The 19,666-nt window shown below is 40.7% G+C and overlaps 3 protein-coding genes across 4 annotated transcripts in view; 2 read left to right on the forward strand and 1 right to left on the reverse strand.

The window, feature by feature from the left end:
- The window catches only part of LOC128305701 (CD63 antigen), a 59,358-nt gene that overhangs the window by 28,678 nt on the left and 11,014 nt on the right, over nt 1-19,666 (forward strand). For both annotated transcript variants that reach the window (XM_053043281.1, XM_053043280.1), the window contains exons 4-5: nt 6,933-6,961; nt 19,472-19,567. In XM_053043281.1, coding sequence (XP_052899241.1) covers nt 19,505-19,567 — 63 coding nt within the window. In that variant the 5' untranslated portion in view covers nt 6,933-6,961; nt 19,472-19,504. The remainder of the gene's footprint in view (nt 1-6,932; nt 6,962-19,471; nt 19,568-19,666) is intronic.
- On the reverse strand, nt 978-3,108 carry LOC128305700 (centrosomal protein of 164 kDa-like). Its single transcript, XM_053043278.1, has 2 exons — nt 2,753-3,108; nt 978-2,679 (listed from the first exon to the last, which is right to left on the reverse strand). The coding sequence occupies exons 1-2, from the start codon at nt 3,106-3,108 to the stop codon at nt 978-980; spliced, it is 2,058 nt and encodes a 685-aa protein (XP_052899238.1).
- On the forward strand, nt 5,063-5,868 carry LOC128305702 (dynein axonemal light chain 1-like). Its single transcript, XM_053043282.1, has 3 exons — nt 5,063-5,217; nt 5,355-5,466; nt 5,569-5,868. Exons 1-3 carry the CDS (start codon nt 5,063-5,065, stop codon nt 5,866-5,868), a joined length of 567 nt encoding a protein of 188 aa, XP_052899242.1.

Raw genomic sequence — 19,666 nt, forward strand, 5'->3', positions numbered from 1 at the left:
ATAAAATATCGCTGTGATTATTGTAGCAATGAAGGCATCCTAGCTTTTTCTGTCCGTGATCTTTGCTAATTCCATCTTTCAGAACGATCGAATCTGGAATGGTTTTGTTTGGTGCCTGTCAGTTTGCGTTAGCTTCCATTTTCGGGACAAGAAACCCCATTTACTTCGTATTCCCTTTCTCATTTACCTTGTTTTTCTCTCGGCCCCCCTCGGTACATTATGTGTATTACACCCCCAAGGCTTGTGTCAGCGGGCTAAAGATCAATAAACTGAGAATTTATTACAAATCCCGCTTCAACTGGACTTTACCCACTAAAGGAACGTAGAATGTTTCCAGCTATGAAGGATTGTCACTTTTTTTGGCCACATATTCATCAAAGAGACCACACAAAGTTAATGCCGAGCTTTTACGTATTTTTTATTATTGTGCTTCGAAATGTCATAAAAGAAAAATGGATAGGTTTAAAGTACACAGCATAAAAGCAAGCATTATTAATTTATCAATATACACTTCGAACGCTGTAGCATATGGTGGTTAACCATTTTGGGCGTTGCAATGTAAACAATATTTGCAATTTTCATTGTGCCTGATGGTGTGAAAAACATAGCGACGTGTTTTGTTTGACACCCCGAAGAAACCCCATACAGCATGTAGTCAACATAATGTTTTGTTATTTCGATACCACACCGGTGAGGGTGTTTCCTGTAATTTCTGCTATTGTAAACGATAATGAACATGTTTTTAGCTTTATCATATTTTTTTTACAATTTTAAACACGTACCACGGCCAAATTAGATTAATTCCATAACATCATACTGAGCACACTAGGAGGCTGAATTTAATGTGCTAAATAATTTCAATCCTACAGCCAATTTTGCCTTTCCTTCTGATTAGCACAATAACAGCAAATAAATGATAGCTAGACATTAGAAGGCGTTATTTTCAATCAAGCAAATACGTTTCGTATTGAACATATTTATATCCGGCTTTCCTTGTTCCAATCTCTTTCATTTAAACGAAGTCGTTCGAGCAGCTGCTGTCGGCGCTTTGTTTCCAACGCGTTCTTTTGAAATAGCGCCAAGTAATCCGCCAGATAACCGATTGGATCTTCCGGTTTGGTTCGGGTCAGAGCTGCCAATCCTTTCCGTAGTGCAACTCCTACGTTTTCCTCGATGTAGGCCACATCGGTTCCAACTCGTGCCCGCAGTTCCTGCGTGGATTCCGACTCCTCGAGAAATTCTCCACCAGCAATGGATGATTGCGAACTGGAGCTAGGTTGAGGTTGGTGAGTGCGCTGGAATGGAGAGGGAAACTCACTCGATGCACTCAGTACTGGCTTGGTTGGTGTTCCGCTGTACACCCGTGTGCCATTCTCATCGAGATAGTATTCACCATGCGCGTCGGTGAAGCGTTGTTGTTGGTAAATTTTTTGTCCGAATTTATCCACAAAGTAAACACCGTTTTCGTCCGTGTGAAGGCTGAGCGCGGAAGCAATTTTAATCCATTCACCATCCGCACCTAGACGATATTCAGAAGCACGCGAATCCCGTTTGTATACTCGTTCGCCCGCCTCGTTGAGAAAGTATCGTCCATGCTCGTCGTGAAAGTATTCTGTGCGAACCTGAGCACGGTTCAGCATGGTAAGATTTTCGTCAAATTCTTCCTGCAGCTGCAGCATCTGTGCCTCTATCAGTGCTATCTGCGAGGGAGTCGTAGCTAGTAGCTTCTGGCGTTCTAGCTCGGCGAGCTGGGCACGATGCTTCTGCGCTACTTCATCACGGAATGTGTCGACATCAGCGGCCAGACTTTTGGACAGCCGTTTCAGCTCATCGCAACGAGCTTCGAGTAAATCCATGTCGCTAGTGTGTAATTGACGCTGTTTAGCCATTTCTGCATCACACTCAGCCAATAACCTTAATCGTTCTTCGGGACTGAGGGTATCATCGTTGAGGATATCCAATCGTCGTTGCTCGAGTATTTGAATTTCCTCTTGGAACCTGACCTTACGGTCCGATACTTCCCGCTCGATCTGCTCTATCAGGTTCTCTAAGCGGACAATTTCGTGCATAGCATCCTGAAGTAGACGTCGTCGTTCATCCAACTGCTGCTGAATTACCTCCCTTTCTTCGATCAACCGGGTAACACGACCTTCAATTTCTTGCCGATTCAGTTCGAGTAGGTCGATGGTGCGCAAGTGCTCCTGTAGCTCAATTCCATGTTTTTCTCGCTCTTGAATTGCAATGGCGCGCTGCGCTGTTAGACTGTCCGTCGAGGAGAACAGTTTCTGACGTAGTGATACCAGTTCTTCCTCATTCACCTGGATATCATTCCACGAACGTCGTATCTCGTCCTGCAGCTTAGCATGCATCGTGTGAATACTCTCCTCGCTTTCCATCGTGTTGAGTAGCTCACGGAAATCAATCAGGACGAGAACTAGAAGCGAATTAGCGGCAAACTGTAACCGCACACAGCTGAGCTCAATGGTGTGGTCAAGATTGGTGGATGGCAGAACGTGCAAGCAGTTCCGATGGTTTTTGCAAACGATGCTGTGCAAAAAATCGGTCTTTTTCAGTAACGATTCAATTTCCTCCAGTTGGTGAATATCACCGACAGCCCAAGTGATGTCTAAAACGCTCTGTCGAAAGTGCTTGTGTGTTCTGTCCAGCTGTTTAAGTGCTCTGAAATGGAAGTGGTGGTAGCTGACCGTAACAATTTACGCTGTTTTTGCTTAATATGAATATGCTTACTAACGTCTCTAACCGTTCCTTGAACCTCTTTTCCTGCAGCTCTGGTGGGTCTTCCTTTCGTGCGTCGTTGTATCTGTCTATCCGGTCCAACACGCCTCTCCTTAAACGCTGCAGTAATTTCACCTTCAGTTCCAGCGATGAAATAATGTCCACCGTTTCACTATCGATGGATAATCGATCTATCTGCTGGCAATAGGCCTGTTCGAGTGTAAGCTTCACTTCGTCGAATTTTTCACAAAGGCGCAGAAACTCGGTATCCACCAGCAGGACACTAGTGATGCGGCGCAGCTGTAGGTTCTTGAGCGCTATATCACGCAGCACTTGGTCAACTTCAGCTGGCGAGTGTGCTTCTGCAGTCATTACGCTACGTTGTTGCTACCACCAGCATGCTGTGTGTTTGTGGTTGCTGCGATCCGACGTACCAAGCGACGAACGATGCGCCTTACAAAATGCGTATACGACACATCATAAATCTGTCGCGTTTGGGACAGGCTTTCACTTGTAATTAATGGCAAACCAACGCTTACTGTGTGTGGGGTACGGCATCTAATATTGTCCAGTGACGAAGAGGAACTATGCGAGAATGTCGAAATTTTCATATGCCTGCTGTAAGGCTCATGGTTTTATATTGAAATTGCATGCCTACAATGATGAACTGTAAGCGGAGGAGGAATGTAATATGATGATATTAAGAGGGGCCAGATCTGCCACACGCTGTTTGGAAAAATGTGTGAAATCTCCCGCAAGATTAATAGGGTATTAACGTTACAAGAATAATGTATAGAATTAAACGATGCTGCAAAAAGTTGATTGAAAAACAAATTTGATATAATTTTAAATATTTTCTATAAATTATAAATTCTCTGAAAAGTCCTTGTTTCATGAAAATTGTGACAAAAAATTAGAATTAATCTACTTATTTTTCATGATACATATTGAAGATCTTTTTTTTTAATCCGTTTTTGGTGCCTTGAGCGCATTAATACTTATTGCTGCGGAAAGTCCGTTGAGATTAAATTCGAATGACGACCCTGCGTACAAAAAAGCATGGTGTTGGTTCCTTCCAAGAATTCGTTGCGAATGAACTTCATTTTTATTTGACTGAACTGCGTAACGAGTTGTGCAGTGTTGCAGATAAATTGGTTTGCTATCCTCACGAGAGTTCGAAGAGTAAGAGCTTGTGGCGAATTTAAGCCATGTGTGCAAATTAATAGAAAGATGGTAGTTATAATAAATTTTTTTCAGCACTTGCTAACATTAAGTCGAATCAAAGGTGCAAAAGTATACTTTCTACATCAATGAACTTTCCCTGTTTCGCATACTAAGAAAAGTTATCAATTCTGAACATTACATCATGACAACTACACTACATTGTTATACTCTGTGCAGAATGTGCGAAAAGATTCATCACTGAACGCATCATAAACTCGGAAAAAACTATTTCGCAGAAGCTCACATTGTCGCAACGGATTTGTACATGGTACAAGCTACTTTTTACACCATTCTCACTAGAGTACTCCGAAGTCTTCGTAACCGAACTTATCGTGTCTTCCTTCATTTGAGTCATGGGCGAAATGATGTTATTAAATTTTCGCCCAGAAAGGCAATAAAGTTGTAAGTTACAGCCACCTCGCCAACGCAAGGCGTACCCTCCGGTTCACGAGAATGGTACGGAGGAATCACTTTTCTATCGCATAAAGTCCGCCACGTTGACATCAGTAGCAGTTTGTATCGCAATTTGTTTTGCACTTTGGATGTTCGGGAGGAAAAAATCATCATTCACCATCTAGTTGTTATACACGGTTGTACGAGGAGGGAACGTATGCTGTCATCATTATTGTGTGACTGCTTCACTGCTCATAAGCTTTTGCACACAACTGCTGCTGCACTTGACACAAGCGCAGGCTTGTTAATTTCTGTCTTAAATGCCTTTTTTTTTTGGTAAGGACCAACAGGAAGAGAAGCGATGAAATTCTACGAAGGGAGATAAACTCACAAATAGTTTTGCACTTGATTGCCGTCAGGATGTCATGCATGTCGCCACCGGAGGCATGTCCCTTGCGATGGACGCTCAACGCACAATTAATTAATCGCTTCCCACATCAGTGATTTCTGGTGAAAAACCGAAATCCCCGAGTAGTGGGCGATGACGATTGTTTTGTGTAGGTACGTTTGACAGTTGGTTGGTATCTCGCAACTCCCGGACGTTAATGTAGCGTATCCTTCGCCCGCGTGAAACAGCTGCTTAGTAGGCTTGGAAAGATTTGAAGGTTTGATGTGAGGAGCAGTTGCTGCTGAGGCTTGTCAGCAAGATATGGCCCGTTCCACCACGATTAAGGACGCACTGAAGCGTTGGCAGGAAGAACACGATGGGCAGGATCCGGTCGCAGCAACCGACATACAGTTACAGTTCCGTTGGCCACCGATCGAAAAGATGGATGGTACCCTCGGGACGTTAGCAAGCTGTCAGTAAGTGTCGTTTTTTTCACCTTTGTATCCTAGAAGTGATTTGTGCCGAGATTTTGAAGTATCATAAATTTGTAATGCATTATTTGTATCGTTCGCTTCTTCGGGATCGCTTCACGTAACGAAAACGAACGCCACAGAAAGTTAAGCCTATCATCAAACATGATTGAAAAAATTACTGGCTTGAACGGGATGAAAAACTTGCGAATACTTGCGCTTGGTCGTAACTACATCAAATCACTTAGTGGCATCGTATGTGCTGTCGTTGTTCAAAGGGCACGAACTTCACCTACTAATCTTTAATTTCTCGTTTTAATTTGTCTAAATGACTCGGGGTACACCCATGGTCTCCAGGAAGTGGTAGGCGAAACGCTGGAAGAACTTTGGATCAGCTACAACCTGATCGATAAACTGAAAGGGGTGGAAAGTTTGCGTAAGCTGAAGGTTCTCTATATGGCGAACAATTCGGTACGTGATTGGGGCGAGCTAGCGAAACTGCAGGCCATTTCCGGCACGCTTGAAGATTTGGTGTTTGCCGGTAACCCGCTGGTGGAAAATCTGGACGAGGCGGTGTACGTGCGGGAGGTGACAAAGCGGTTACCCACGCTGAGGAAGCTTGACGGTGTGCCAATGCTAACGGAGGACGAGGAGTAGTGTTTTGTGGTGTCGTTTGCGGTACAGCCAGCGAGGTGTTTAATCCTTCGCTGTTGCGTGCACAAAGCGCTCAATTTAGAAAAGCGCCCGTAGGACAGCATACTATTTGAATTCATAAAAGAACCGAGCCATGTGAAGCAGCAGCAGTAGGTTTATATTTCTCCTCTAACACAGTTGTGTTGTCATTTTTCGGCTACGATACTTTTGAAGCGTTCTATGTAGATGGAGATGAAATGGAATTCTGTGGAATGCGGTACGCGGTACCAGCATACATAGCACACATCGCACACTGAGTGTAAACAACTTTTAAGCGTTGGAACTACAGTTTCACAGCACTTTGAGTAGCACTTTGTCTCTTGACTTCACTTTTGCGCTTGGAGTGTGTTGTGCACTTTAGGATGTAGCTAGGGGTTTTTTTATGTATTTTTTCTTGACTATAGAATGGGCGAATCGTGTAAACATCCACTAGCTGACGAATGCTACCAGGATGATAGTACGTGGAAAACTGGTTATAGATAAGGGCGAGAGAAAACTAACTTTTCACTCAATTGCGAATTTTCCACAACGTTGCTTTTAAGATTGATGTGTCATTTTTAGAGTAACAGTATTTGATATCTACGGTTTCTGCTGTCGGATATTTAAAATTTCTCTGGGAAGTATTTTTTATTCATTTATTGAAAGTGTAGTATTTCACTAAATCGATTTCTTAAATCATTATTATTTGAGTATCAAAATCGTGATACTCAAAGTTTTAGACACCCAGTTTTGTAACCTTAAAGATTTTTGGGTTCTTCGAGTTATATTCGAATCAATCTAATATCACATGTTCGTAAGAAATGGGCAGAAACTAGCATTACCTAATAGATATATAATTGTGGCTAGAATAGTCAATTGTTCTATAACTTGCATTTGCTCAAGTTTACTCTACTACAGATTATGAATGATATTTTGTTCTTAAATAAACAAAATTATTGCTTCTGTCTATTTCACACCAACATTTTTATTACTGTTAGACTTAAGTCAATGACACGGTAAGAATAATTCTTTTATGTTTTTTTCCACAGATCTGACCCGTTAAATTATACTTCAAGTGGTAAGTATTCTGACGTTTATAAATTTCCGCTAGCGAACTACTTATGTGTGATATTCTAGATCAGTATCAACTCGTAGTGCTTGCTCTGTGTATCACACTCCACCAAACTCCATCTCCACTTTACCCAGTCGATGCGCTGTACTGAGTGGGCCTTTAATTACTCTGTCCGATAATAGATTCGCGTGGAAACTCGTTGCAAATGTCCATAGAGCTTCGTTAATGAGCGTTGAGTTGAAGATCACGAGCGACGTAAAAGTGCATCGCTGCCTGAAGATGGGCAAGAGTAATAATTGGAAAGCATTTAATCAGCAGAAATGCTACGGCTCTGTACCGGCTTCAAGAGGGAGCCTCCTTGTCTTCATTAGCGTCAACGCAAGGGAAAGTTTATCTGCTTTGATTTTTCCTTTGCATTGGGGTCGGGGTGCCATTGTGCTGCTAGCCGTGCGGGTCACCACAGTGGGTTAGTGTGATAAAGGATTTATCAGAAGTGTAGCATATCCCGATCCTTGACACTGTGCGAGGATGAACAGAGGGGTTTTTTTTAAAGCTATAACATCAAATAGCTAACCACGGACTGCTCGCGTAAAGGATAAGAGGGTTGGAAAATTGAATTCCATCCCCGAAGCACGGAGCAACCTGGCTGTCGCTCAAAAACACTCAATTTCATCCGAAAGCAAAAGAAAGCTTTCACATCCGGGTATCTCATCCGATCCGTTCGTTTCATACTTCATGCGTTTTCGCTGAGCAGAAAGCGCCTTACTCTGTGCCACAAGCATTTTTTTATCATCTTATCATACGTCCCCCTTTCCGTAATGAGCTTTAACGGATACGTGGTCCGTAAAAACGAACCGTATAATTGTTTTCGTACTGCTTTTTTGATTTATCCTAGAAAATACTGTTTTGTGCAGGCTGCTTTTCGTTTCCCCACTGTTTGTGCTACTTTTGAACGGGTTGTATCCCCGGTATCTCTCTGTATGGCTCCTTCTAACCGCATGGCTGGCTGTCATCTTGTTTGTTTACTCTGTGTGTATTATTACGATGATGCTGAAGTTAAAGAATTGCAGAATAAATCAGCACAGCAAAAGAGCGAAACTATAAAAGCACCTTTTCTGTCTCACCTTCCTTCCTGTTTATTATCGTAAAACATTTCTATAGAAAACTCGCAATTCAGGCACATTCATCGCACAGCAGGAGCTCTCTACGCTGGCTGGAAACGGGGAAGAAGAGATTGTTCTCAACTGCATCCTCAATCTGGATTCTAATGGTGGTTCTCTTGCTTTCTTGCACACAGTTGTGACAGTTTCAAACAAAGAAAGCTAAAGTTACGCGTTTGAATTCCTTATGGGACATTACAGAGCTTGCCGTCTGTAAAATTCAATATTTATGCCACCTATCCCACAATATGTTGTAATGTGAAAATAGTAGAACTTTCTTGTTTGTGTGATTTATAGTACAAAAGTTTATTCAAACATTCTTAAAGATAGTACGTTTGTTTCATTCTAAATGAAGTTTTGAAATATTTTAAAGAAATTACTTTAAAATCAATTCACATTGCTCCTTCAAATCCATTGTTTTAGATCTCCGGTGCAAACCAATTTCCAGTACAAAATCCCACCATGGATTTTCCAATCCCAAACTGTGCATGCCAGACATAAAGCAAACATGCGTCTAGCTGGTATTTGCTGCACCTAAATCCAAGCGTAAAAAACAACACATTCACCCCCAAAGCAACGTGTCGACCAGACGTCCGAGAAATTCCTTCGCATAGTTGCGCCCGTCCATATCCGTCAGGGCGGAGCGATGGTTTTCTGCCATGCTCTTGAATGTGCTACAGTTCTGTCTGTAAAGTTTTCATTTCTTTGTTGTCTGCCAAGGTGCACCGGGGCCAGAGCATAATTCGCATCGCCAAGGTATCCTGACCCGATCTCCTTCAGATAGGGGTGGCGAAAGCGATTTTAAACCCGGGCGGTGAAGTAGCTCCGTGAGTGATTTGTAGGTCGAAGCTTTGCATGTAGACCGAAATGGCGATATTCGCTCAACCATTATTAGACTATGCTTCGATCCATATATTCATTTTGTTTGCATTTCTCTACCATCTGAACAGCGGTGGATGAAGAAAGGTCAGGCTTTTGAAGATGCATTTATGCATGATAATCTTTGCCGATGCATATCGTTGCTCAATCTAATTGGATTTTTTGTGATACTCCTCGATAGCTCACGTGTGCTGTCCTACTAAATGTACCTCAATGTATGCATATGAAGCATGACAATGCTTGTCAATGTTGCGAATCGAATACGGACGTACAACATGGAGGAAATCAGTACGCAATGCAAATATGCTCCATTCGATGGATATCATATTGTAGCTTTTCGTTGACAGAGGAATTAGCCGAAGAGGCCTTCTATTATTTCATGACTCCAATATTCCATGATGCTGTCACAGGCTGACAAAAGCATTTCCGACGGTATATGAAATAGGAGAAGCGTATAACTACCACCGTGTGCCCGCCCGGATGCTTTTCTTTCATCTAACTCAACCAACACTCACCGTACCGTAGCAGGGCCCTTTTCATGTTCTCCCCAAAAAACAACACATCGTGAAGAGAGACTGAAAGACAAACGAATAACCGTCATCCAACACCTGGTTGTATCGTGCTTTGCAGCATTGTGAACACATTCTGCGCAGATGATGTCACATGCATTATTGGGAGCATAAGAGCTATTTGATCGCAAAGATTGCCATTCTTACCAACTGTGGCTTGTGAATATTTGCTGCAGGTTAATAGTGTTACATCGAGTGTACAATAGCCCACCTCCAATTTGGCGGCCTCCAGATCGTACACTACGTTGATTGCCTTGTGCTCGTTATTATTTTTCTTACATCATTCTTACGAATAATTGAGAATTTTGAGCGATAAGTTACTGGCATATATTTACATGAAAGATTGTATTGTTTGGTTTTCCAATGATTATAAAAAAAGTCAACATTTAACCTTGAGGTATCCATCCTCAGCAAATCTTGGTACTTCACAATCCAATCATGCACCACACAAACAGCTGCATCAAAAATTCGAGAATTCGCGTCTAAATCACACCAAGAGAGTTACCTGTGCCAAGGTCAACCTGGAGGAAAACTCCCGGATGGCAAACTAAACGTGATTTAATGTCACGATTGCATCCATCCGATATTGACTCGTGCGAACACGATCGATCTTTTCGTGGCTTGCAGTAGCGCTCCTCGCCTGAAATCGAATCGGTGGCAATGAAAGTTAATGTTACCTTTTTGCGTTATTTGAGTTTTGATACGGGCCCACCGCAATATGCGAGAAATCGTTGGATCCCAGTCTATGAAGAAGGATGGTTTCCGGATTTGCTACGCGGCCCGTACGACGATACGCCAGCGATACGGCGAACAATCATTGAACCCCGTGCGAAGGTGTAGTGGATGTAGATTCCTGATTTATCGTCCTCAGATCGGGCATTTTCCATTACATAGAGCTATTGGATGCAGAAGTTTTTCTCCGTTTCTTCCTCTCTACACCAGTTAAACGCAAAGCGGATGCTACCATCATCGAACTACAAAATATAGCATCCACAGCATCATCAGAACCTTCCACTAATGTTCGAAAGCGCGAAATCCTTGACTTCAAGGTAACGTCTATTATGTCCGCGTTATACATTCTCATTTTCATCGTTTCCCTTCGAGTGGCACTCGGGAAATGGATGGAAAATGGTGTTATCGTGTGGGCCGAGCACAAAACAAAGGCAATGCAACAAAGCAGCGGCGGTACCCTTCCGATGCAGTTCTCTGCAGCTTTGCATGCACGTGCTATACCGGCTGCGTGGTATGAAAGTATATTATAATCATTTGGTCCTTGGACCGGTTGAGCGGTTTGCTTTCTTTTTTGTGCGAATAATTGTGCCGGATGGTAAAGGAGATATTAATTTTTCACCGACGCCATTGTATCGTGCTTTTACGATGCATCTGAATGCGTCTTTGTCCGAATGGCAACAATGCAACAAAGTTCTGTGCTGCACCATTCTAAAACCGTTTTGTTAATCTTAGGTTGAGGGTATTTTGTACATTAGTGAAATGATGGTCACTGCGTCGTGCGTATCAGCAGGATTTATTTTCGCGTTGTAATTTCTACCTCCAGAAACCAATTATTTCCCCCATCATATTTGGGTACGCTTTCATATTATACCATTTAAAACATTGAAATTAGTTTTATTTAGGTTCATGGTCATAATTTTCTGTTAAGATCCTCCGTATGAAATTGCTATTCCGGATGGGGATGGTGGAATTAAAGAGCTCATAAAGTGTATTTTGTTGACCTGGAAATAAGCGGAAAGCTTAGGCACCCACAAAACTCGGTAATCTTCATAATCCCCGTGGGAATGTGATGTTTTCATGTCTTATAAGTATGGTTTAATCATTGCGGAATAATACCCAAAGATAATGAGTTTAAACAATTTTTCATGAATAGTTTATTTAAATAGTTCAAGGAAGGTTTTTACTTACAAAATATTTTATCAAAAATGTCGAGTGCGACAAGCGAAAAGAGATACCATCCAGGAAATGAATTTATTATGTCAACCTTACCAAACTGGGAAAGCCAACCACATCGAGGATTAGGCTGCTTGAAGTCATCGTCCGGTTTGCGCCCCTTTTGCCGTTCTGGCCTATCGTTTAGCAGGGCTTAAATCGTTTCACTTTTACGTGGCTTTTCATCCACTTCTAATAGCAAGGAAAATCTCACTCAGAGAACAAACGGAGCTGAAAATTGTGTCGAGCATTTTCCCTCCAATTTCCCGCCGCATTTCGTAGAAAACGAGATTCAACGGGCGGCAGACGGAACGATTCCGATGTACAAATCATGCTTGACGACTTGACTGGTTTTGGGAAAGCCGAAAGACCCTTCGGGGTTTGAAAGGATGATACAAGTGTCCGTCCCGAAACCCTACGGTGCAGTCGGAGCTATCGGAGCGCGCTACAAGCCCTGGCACGCTCCCCAGGCGCGGCATGTGCGTCGATTGTAATACATCAAAAGCAATCACTTTATGTGGGTTCTTCGTACGAAGGCGAAAGCAATAATGCACTAACAATGTAGCACACCCCCCGACGTTTGCTTCGTTCGGCATTCCACTGTTCCACCGATCCGGACAATATGGTGGAAAGTGATTTCATGAATTGTTGAAATATAATTATTGAAGAGTTTATATTTTTAATGAGGATATCCTGTTTTCATCATTTATAGATACAGTGTTCCCTTTTACGAGAGTTCTTGAAATTTGAATGACCCTGTCATTTGCAGCATGTCTGTCACGTGCATCAAACTCGTGTAAAATTTGGGACGATAAAATAAAATGTAAATTCTCTCCCACAATGGTTCTTTTGCTGTGGCACATGTGTGGAAATTAATTGAATTCCTTTTCAGGTTTTCAGATGCATCATGTTTATCCTTTTATTCGCCATTTGCAATGTGTGGTAAAACAGCATGGCTATTTTGTAGGTTTCTTTCTTCTGATAATATTTTGAAAGCCACCGAACACATTTCCAGGCATCTCTGAATCTGAACAGTGCATTACCGAAATCAAAGCATGTGGGTGTGCACTTCATTGAAGTCTTAATTAACTACCACACTTACGTTTTTCGGACAGAAAAAAAGCTGACGCTTTTTCATCCCCTATCCACATCGCTTCCTCCTGCAAAAAGCAGGCAAACAATGCCAACAATTAAGCACCGAATAAACAACTCCTAGCTCGCCAAACATTTAACCACAGTTCAACAAGTGTCAGCAACAGCCATTAATCATTTCGATAAAAGCTTTCTGCCAGGATTGAGAAATATAAACAAAAAAACCTAAACCCCACGTTCAACACTTCGGAGATCAGCACGACGAATCTCGACAAACTTGAGTCTGCGGTTCTTGTCCATCAGAGACGCCGACTGCCGATGGGTTTTGCGGTTACCAGGTTTGGCACACGTTTGTTTTTTTTTTTTTTGCCATGTTTGTGAGGAAGTTTTTGTGGCAGTTTGCGGTTTTTTGAATCCGAATTTGTAGGAAAGTTGAGCAACAGTTGTGGCAACACCTTCCGGTTTAAATTTGAGCGTGTGAATTGGTAGCAATTTTAGTTGAAAAGCTTTTGATTGAAAGCATCGACTGGTAAAGAGGTGTGTGTATTTGAAATCAATTTTAAAATGGCAAGTTGTACAAGTTATTCAATTTGGAGAGAGTTAATTATTACTTTAAAAAAATACATAAATCTCGCTTCAGTGTTACCATTCTGTCTGTCTCAGAAGAGACATATTCTCTGTTAGAGCGTTTTTCGTTCCCATTTAAATGGTCATTAATTTTAATAAGACTTTTCGAAGCGCAGGAAATTACCAAGAAGATTTATAATCATTGGTGTGCAAAGCATACTAATACGGTCATAAATTATTAACTAACTCTAATATTTCTACATAATTAAACATAAATTTTCTTCAATCGTTTAAAAAAGTGAGTTGAAATGGAATTGCGTATTAGACGTCAAACAAATAAAAGCATGAAAAAGACTTTGAATAGATCAGTACTTTCAATGTGAAGGATTGTAGCTATGTAACTGGGTGTAAACTCAAGTTCAAGTTCACAAGCATCATTGCTTAGCATCGTCAATTTCACGGGGAAAATTTGCTTACACGAGAATATTTTATGTATTTCTGCCTACATTCAATTCCGCCTCAGTATTGATGAGATTGACGTTTTAGATAAATGCGGGCAGACAATTGTCTGTTTTATTGCACTCTTGCAAATAGTGACAAGAAAATTGATTTTATCATGTGGTAGCCCCATAAAAGAGTGTTCGTTATACTGATAAACTGTGATAAAGGCACTGCGACACATCATCAATACCATCGACTCGGCAGTGCTTGAAAAATATATTTCATAAATCATGCAAAACATAAAAAAAGAAACAAACATGAATTTCTCATAAATCATGCATGCTGACACTTTTATTTATTATCTTCGCACGCATGACCCCCGTTTGGTCATCAACTTTATAATAAAAATGGTGCAAAAATATCAAAATTGAAAACAGTATATGTGCACCAGCATTATTGAACAGCCATTGGAACTGATATTGTAGAGCATGAACTGGAGAAAAAATATCACCAAATCATATACCAGCCTTTACCGGCACATCGTTTGTCAAATGAAGTAGTGCTACATTTTAAAATGAAAAAGCTACCATTTTCTCACGAAACGGAAAGAGTATTGGATTTATCGATTGAAGAACAACGCTTCAATGGCCATTGGTTTGCCTGTCATACTTTTTCCCCTGTTGCGGATAAATATCACACGCTCAACATATACGGGGTTAGTCTTGTTTTTTGCTTTTCGCTGTCAATGCTGAAACATCAATATTTGGACAAATCACATGCGAACCGATATTCGGTGTCGTTCCCGGTATATGGAACTCGGGCTTTTCCCCAAGACATGAAACTTGATGTGAGCTGTTTGAGTTTTCGTTTGCGTGTGCTTTTAACTCTTTCCTTTTTTTTTTTGGGAGGAGGTTACCTCAGATTGTCGATCAGATTGGCGTGATATAGATGCCGATGCTAAGCTGCTTTCAGATCATATCTGTTTGATGATGATGATGATGATGATGATGTCCTCGGTAATGAGATGACTTTATTTTTTTCTTCACATCAGTAAAGCTCGTTAGCGATCCACTTTGATGTATGAAAGTCATTTTTGTATTTGACAGAGTTTTTTTTCGTTGTATTTGTTGAAGAAATGTTGGTGACATGTGTAGTTAATATGATAAATTTCAGAATAAATCTCAATTATTTGTATAGATTGTTTCATACATAGAAAATGTGTACTTAAAACAGGTTAATATTTTTTGTGGATAAGAATAAGTTCATATCGCCATACACAACACATCTCTTTAGTTCTCAAACTATTCCTTAAAAGATCTTCTTAATTATTTAGAGCTTTATAAGTATTTTTTAGATATGTTTCCCTTTCAGCGATATTTTTATGTTAAATTTTGGATATATTTAACATTATATATTCATTTATTATAACTTTAGAAAAGTTATAGGAAATATTGTACTATTACCCATCTATGTTCTTCCTCAAAAGCAAACTTTATTTCATTCATATACCTCGAAAGGTAATGTCAAGAGGTCTAATTTATAAGGACCATCACAGCAGACCAAATTGAAATTCTATCCTTTAGGCAGATTTGTACAAAGAACAACATTTCCGATATCGATATCCAGCAGAATTTCGAACGGTTCAGCATGGTTTAGCTGTATTGTGTTAACGATCAAAACGAAGCGTCAGATTCGCTCTCGATAGCACCAATGTTGTTTGATTGAAACCAGTTTTAAGTGTGTTTCGTGAGTTTTGCAAGCAAAACATCCCTTCTTTCCTCACGCTAGACCATTCTTCTCTCCCCGGGGTGAAGTTACAAAAATCCCTCGATTGGTTACCGTTCATTCTACGCTTTCCGAACAGGGGTTGGATTTGCTGCTCTTACAAGCAATATCCGGGGGACGGCATGGGTTGTTTCTAGCAGAGCACAGATGGGCCCCACCGTTTCCTTTTTCTCTTCATCGGACGGCGCCTCAAATGTCGTAAAATCCCACCGGAAGTCGAGTACCCGGCGCGCTCTCTGATGGGAGATTTCGGATTTGGATATTCAGAAGAAGCTGTCCTGTGCTGGCAGCAGCCAACAGCAGCAGGGCACATGTGTACGGTGTAACTGTCAGTTACGCCGTTACGGTGCCATCCCATTCCAGGCCGTCCATTTTTGTAAGTGACAGTGCAAACCGTACGGACTCACATACTGGACGCCAATTTCTAGCCTCTGGGAGGGATTTAAATTAGAAAACGATTTTTCCGATCGATGGATTGGTTTCGGTTCTGGTGGTACCTGTAGCGTCGTATCGTACAGTTTTAGCCTGGTCCTGTCAATGTGTGTCGAGTGTTGCGTGACTGGACGATGTTTGGAACGCTAGCATTCAAAAGAGAGTCCTCGGCCGCCACCATATGTCTGTGTCGTTAGACCGAGGCAATTGAGGTTCGATCGGGGTTAATGGAATATTCATAAGGTGTAGCACTCGTTTTGAATTATTTACCGATTTTACTCGGGTTGACTCTGTCGATAGCATTCAATCGCGGGTGGAATAGGAATGATTAGAAAGAACCGTTTTGCCATCGAATGATACGTTAGCCAATTATACAAAAACGTGCTTTGATTTATGGGGCAAAGGTCCCAGGACAGTACGAAGAATCAGTCATGCAATGTTGGCTAATTTAATCAAACAGTTTGTTTGTAATTGCTTGCAACTGTTTGTATTTATTTTCATTTCCATGTTAAGTTCTTCGTGAAATGCAAAACGTTTTACAATTCTGTTTAGCATAATATAAAGTAGTGTTTTTACTCATGTTATTATTAAAATCCATATGAATTGGTGTGTTTTTGTGTCTTAACACAGAAATGGTTTGATTATTTATCAAGTTTTCTTCCAAGCTGTTTTACTTTCTAACGCAAAACATCTTGTGTTTTTAGTCAAAGATTACAAAATTAGCTGTTCATATTTCATATTTTAAAGTATATTGTTCTTCTTATAAGACTTACTTCTCTTTTTCATGTTTTTAATTGATAATAGTCCTTTACTTTGCTGTGTTTCCCGAACTAAAAAAGTTTTTTGCTCTTCTCCTAGTGAAATCGATGGAGGCGCATGGTTGTTCACCATTGTTGGGGTTTATGCATTCCAGGAATGTTTTAATTAAATGAAAAATAACAGAACCAATTTAGGAAAAACAAATAATACGATCGTAATTTGATGGAGATGAAAGGGCTCCACATCTCACAACCGCAGTCATTGCGAAATAATTCCTATCAGTACAACTACAGCACGTATGACCAACCACTGTGCCACAGTCGAACCAGCGTGCGTTACAAAGAAGAACAAAAGCAGAGCATCCTCGTCACTTCAACAGGTTCTCGGAAGCGTATAATTGTGCCGAAAAAATAAAGCTCCCCTTAAAGCTGTGGAGTTCATCAGTTTCAGATGAAAGATGATAACCACGTTCTGGTTGTTCATGCAGTTCGATTATTCGCACAGAACGATTAATCAATATTGAGTATTTTGACGCTTTCCTTATATCCACTATCCTGGCGGAGTGAAAGTTTATCAAGAAGGAAGCTTCCTTTTATTTTCTACGCATTAAAGCTTATGATTTCATCCAACTTTGGCCACATTGTCCTATTAGTTAAACAACCTAAATAGAGGAAGTGATACCAGCGTGCCAGAATAAAATGGCAAGTTTATTCGGCTGCTGCGCCTCTGGATAGGTTGTTTTTGTTCGCGAGCTGGAAGCAGAACTACCCTCACAAGGACACGATAAAGAACCTGACGCTTTCCTTTTCTTTATGACTTTCGGCCCCTTTTGCCACGCTTTCGCAAACCAAATTTGGTATCGTTTTTTTTTTCTTGGCATTTTCAATTACTTTGCCTTAGACTGCTCCAGAAGATTAAATTCTTCTCATCATGTTTGTTTGTTTATTCAGGGTAGATTTCGGCCCGTGGCTTTCGTCCTTTCGGAAGGGAGAAGAATCTTGTGGCGTTGTGGAATTGACATACGACAGTCAACTGGGCAACTGGGCTGGCGAACACGAACACCACCATGCCAGCAAAATAACTCGAACAGGAAGGAAAGAAAGTTACTTCATTTTTGTTTCCTTTTCGGGTTTGGTTTGTTTTTTTCCCTTCCAACCTGAAAGAAATCAGCGAAACTGTTCTAGTGTGGGGATCTGTCAGCTGAATGAAAACAGGCGAATGAAAGCTGTTTCGTTCCCAAAAACAAAATCTCTGTGCATAAGAAATATAATCCCGTGTCCTTTATTACATCGGCGACGAACCAACTGGCAGTGAAACAAAACGGAAGAAAACTAAAGATGTTATAAGTATTTTAGGATGTTGTTTCTATTATTACTCGTCGGTTAGGTAATGCAAACAGGTTGGGGGAGAAAAGAAAGCACGACCAAGAAATAAAAAAGGACCATGGCTGGAAGGTTTGTTCCTTCTTTCGGTGGCCAATCTTAACTCTTTGATCAACATTCCGAATAGTTTTGAAAAAATATGTTTGCTATTTGGGGTTGCATTATTCATGGAGATTATCTAAAAAGGATGCTCGTAACAATAAGGCTTTTTAGCTACGAAAACGCTTGTTGCGCATATTTGCCATAAGAATAGCTTTTACTTTGGCAAAGTTCTATCAAGAAGGCGTATTTGCTTGATTTAAAATCTCTTTTCCATTTTTTTTGTTGTTGTTGAATACATAATATTATTGTGTTCGAACAAATGCAATGGATAAATAAATAATTGATTGGCCTTCTTAAAGCAATCGGAATATCTGCAAATTTAACCCTTTATCTGGAAGCAAAGAGCATTGAACGGTATAAAACGGTATATCACACTGCATATACCACATTTGACTAACGTAACGACATCAAAGACTGGCAAATTGGCAAATTTCAAGAATGCTTAAAGTTTCGCAGTAAAATTAATTGCCAATCCACTTCAACTCGGCGCAGGTTTTACTGCCAGCTTGAAAATGTGGAAAGGATTAATTGAATTAACAAAACAACGAGAAGGCATCGTGTCAGAATGTAACGTTTCACTGTGTGACAAATCCTCTTTATCATCCCCTTCGATCCACGTGGCTCAGAACAAAGAGAGGTACCCAGAACGCTGGTGTGCGCTTCCAATGGAATGAAAAAATGCGATCCTTTCCCTGTCCCATCGATGATTAAAAGGCTTGAAATGCAATACCTGGGTGTGTATTTGATGTGCAAATTACACCTCCAAATGAAGACTACCGGTCGGAAGTGTACCGTTTCACAACACATCAGAACGTTCCCGATTTTGTATGTTTTCCCATGCAGAGTTCCATGGTTTTGGTGCCCTTCAATAATACGGACGTGGTCTTTTTTTCTTTTTTTCTATCGTGAAATTTATACCCAAGGAACACAAAACCCCATTTCATTTAATTCGTTAAAACCCATACATTTCTTTCTTTCATTCTTTCATCGAATGATTGTTTTAGCTGGCGGAACTGGTGGAAAATTCCAGTACATTGTTACAGACAGTCCTGGCTTAATGTTTCACGTATAAAAATTTAAAAAAATAAAACTTTTTCAATTCTACTCTACTCACAGGAGAGAAATGCTAATGGTAAATATATTCATGCCATAACTTGAAGGGGAAACTTTGCCAAGCCAATAACTCTCTTTGCTCGCGAAGAGAACTTTAACGGTTTTGTTGGTTTTTATTTGTGCTTTGGGCGAAGCTCCCGTTGTTAATCAAATGAGGTGTAAAGTTCCTATCAGTTGAGTTATACGTAACTTTGTATTAAAAACGAACGTACTTATGGTTACTTGTTTTCTTTCGTTATCAACACACGTTTTACTATTAACTCTACTTCTTTTCTTCTTTCATTGTTACAGCACAAGTGAGCCTTCGGGAAAAAGGAACCAACCATGCCTTCGTTAGGAATATCGTGCGTGCGCTATTTGGTGTTTTTCTTCAATTTCCTGTTTGCGGTAAGTTTTCCTACGAGTACAATTTTACATGACAAAGGCAGCTTTAACCATACCGGTTCAATTTTCCAGGATTTCACGCAATTTCCCACTAGCGTATGA

Source organism: Anopheles moucheti, chromosome 3 (genome assembly GCF_943734755.1).
Source record: "Anopheles moucheti chromosome 3, idAnoMoucSN_F20_07, whole genome shotgun sequence".
Lineage (NCBI taxonomy): Eukaryota > Metazoa > Arthropoda > Insecta > Diptera > Culicidae > Anopheles > Anopheles moucheti.

Bases quoted from the DNA above. Each gene is read 5' to 3' on its own strand.
- LOC128305700 (XM_053043278.1), bottom strand. From the start codon at position 3,108: ATGACTGCAGAAGCACACTCGCCAGCTGAAGTTGACCAAGTGCTGCGT. The intron at 2,680-2,752 runs GTTAGTAAGCAT...CTTCCATTTCAG, and splicing joins TTCAAGGAACGGTTAGAGAC to AGCACTTAAACAGCTGGACA.
- LOC128305702 (XM_053043282.1), top strand. From the start codon at position 5,063: ATGGCCCGTTCCACCACGATTAAGGACGCACTGAAGCGTTGGCAGGAA. The intron at 5,218-5,354 runs GTAAGTGTCGTT...CGAACGCCACAG, and splicing joins GGGACGTTAGCAAGCTGTCA to AAAGTTAAGCCTATCATCAA. The intron at 5,467-5,568 runs GTATGTGCTGTC...CATGGTCTCCAG, and splicing joins TCAAATCACTTAGTGGCATC to GAAGTGGTAGGCGAAACGCT.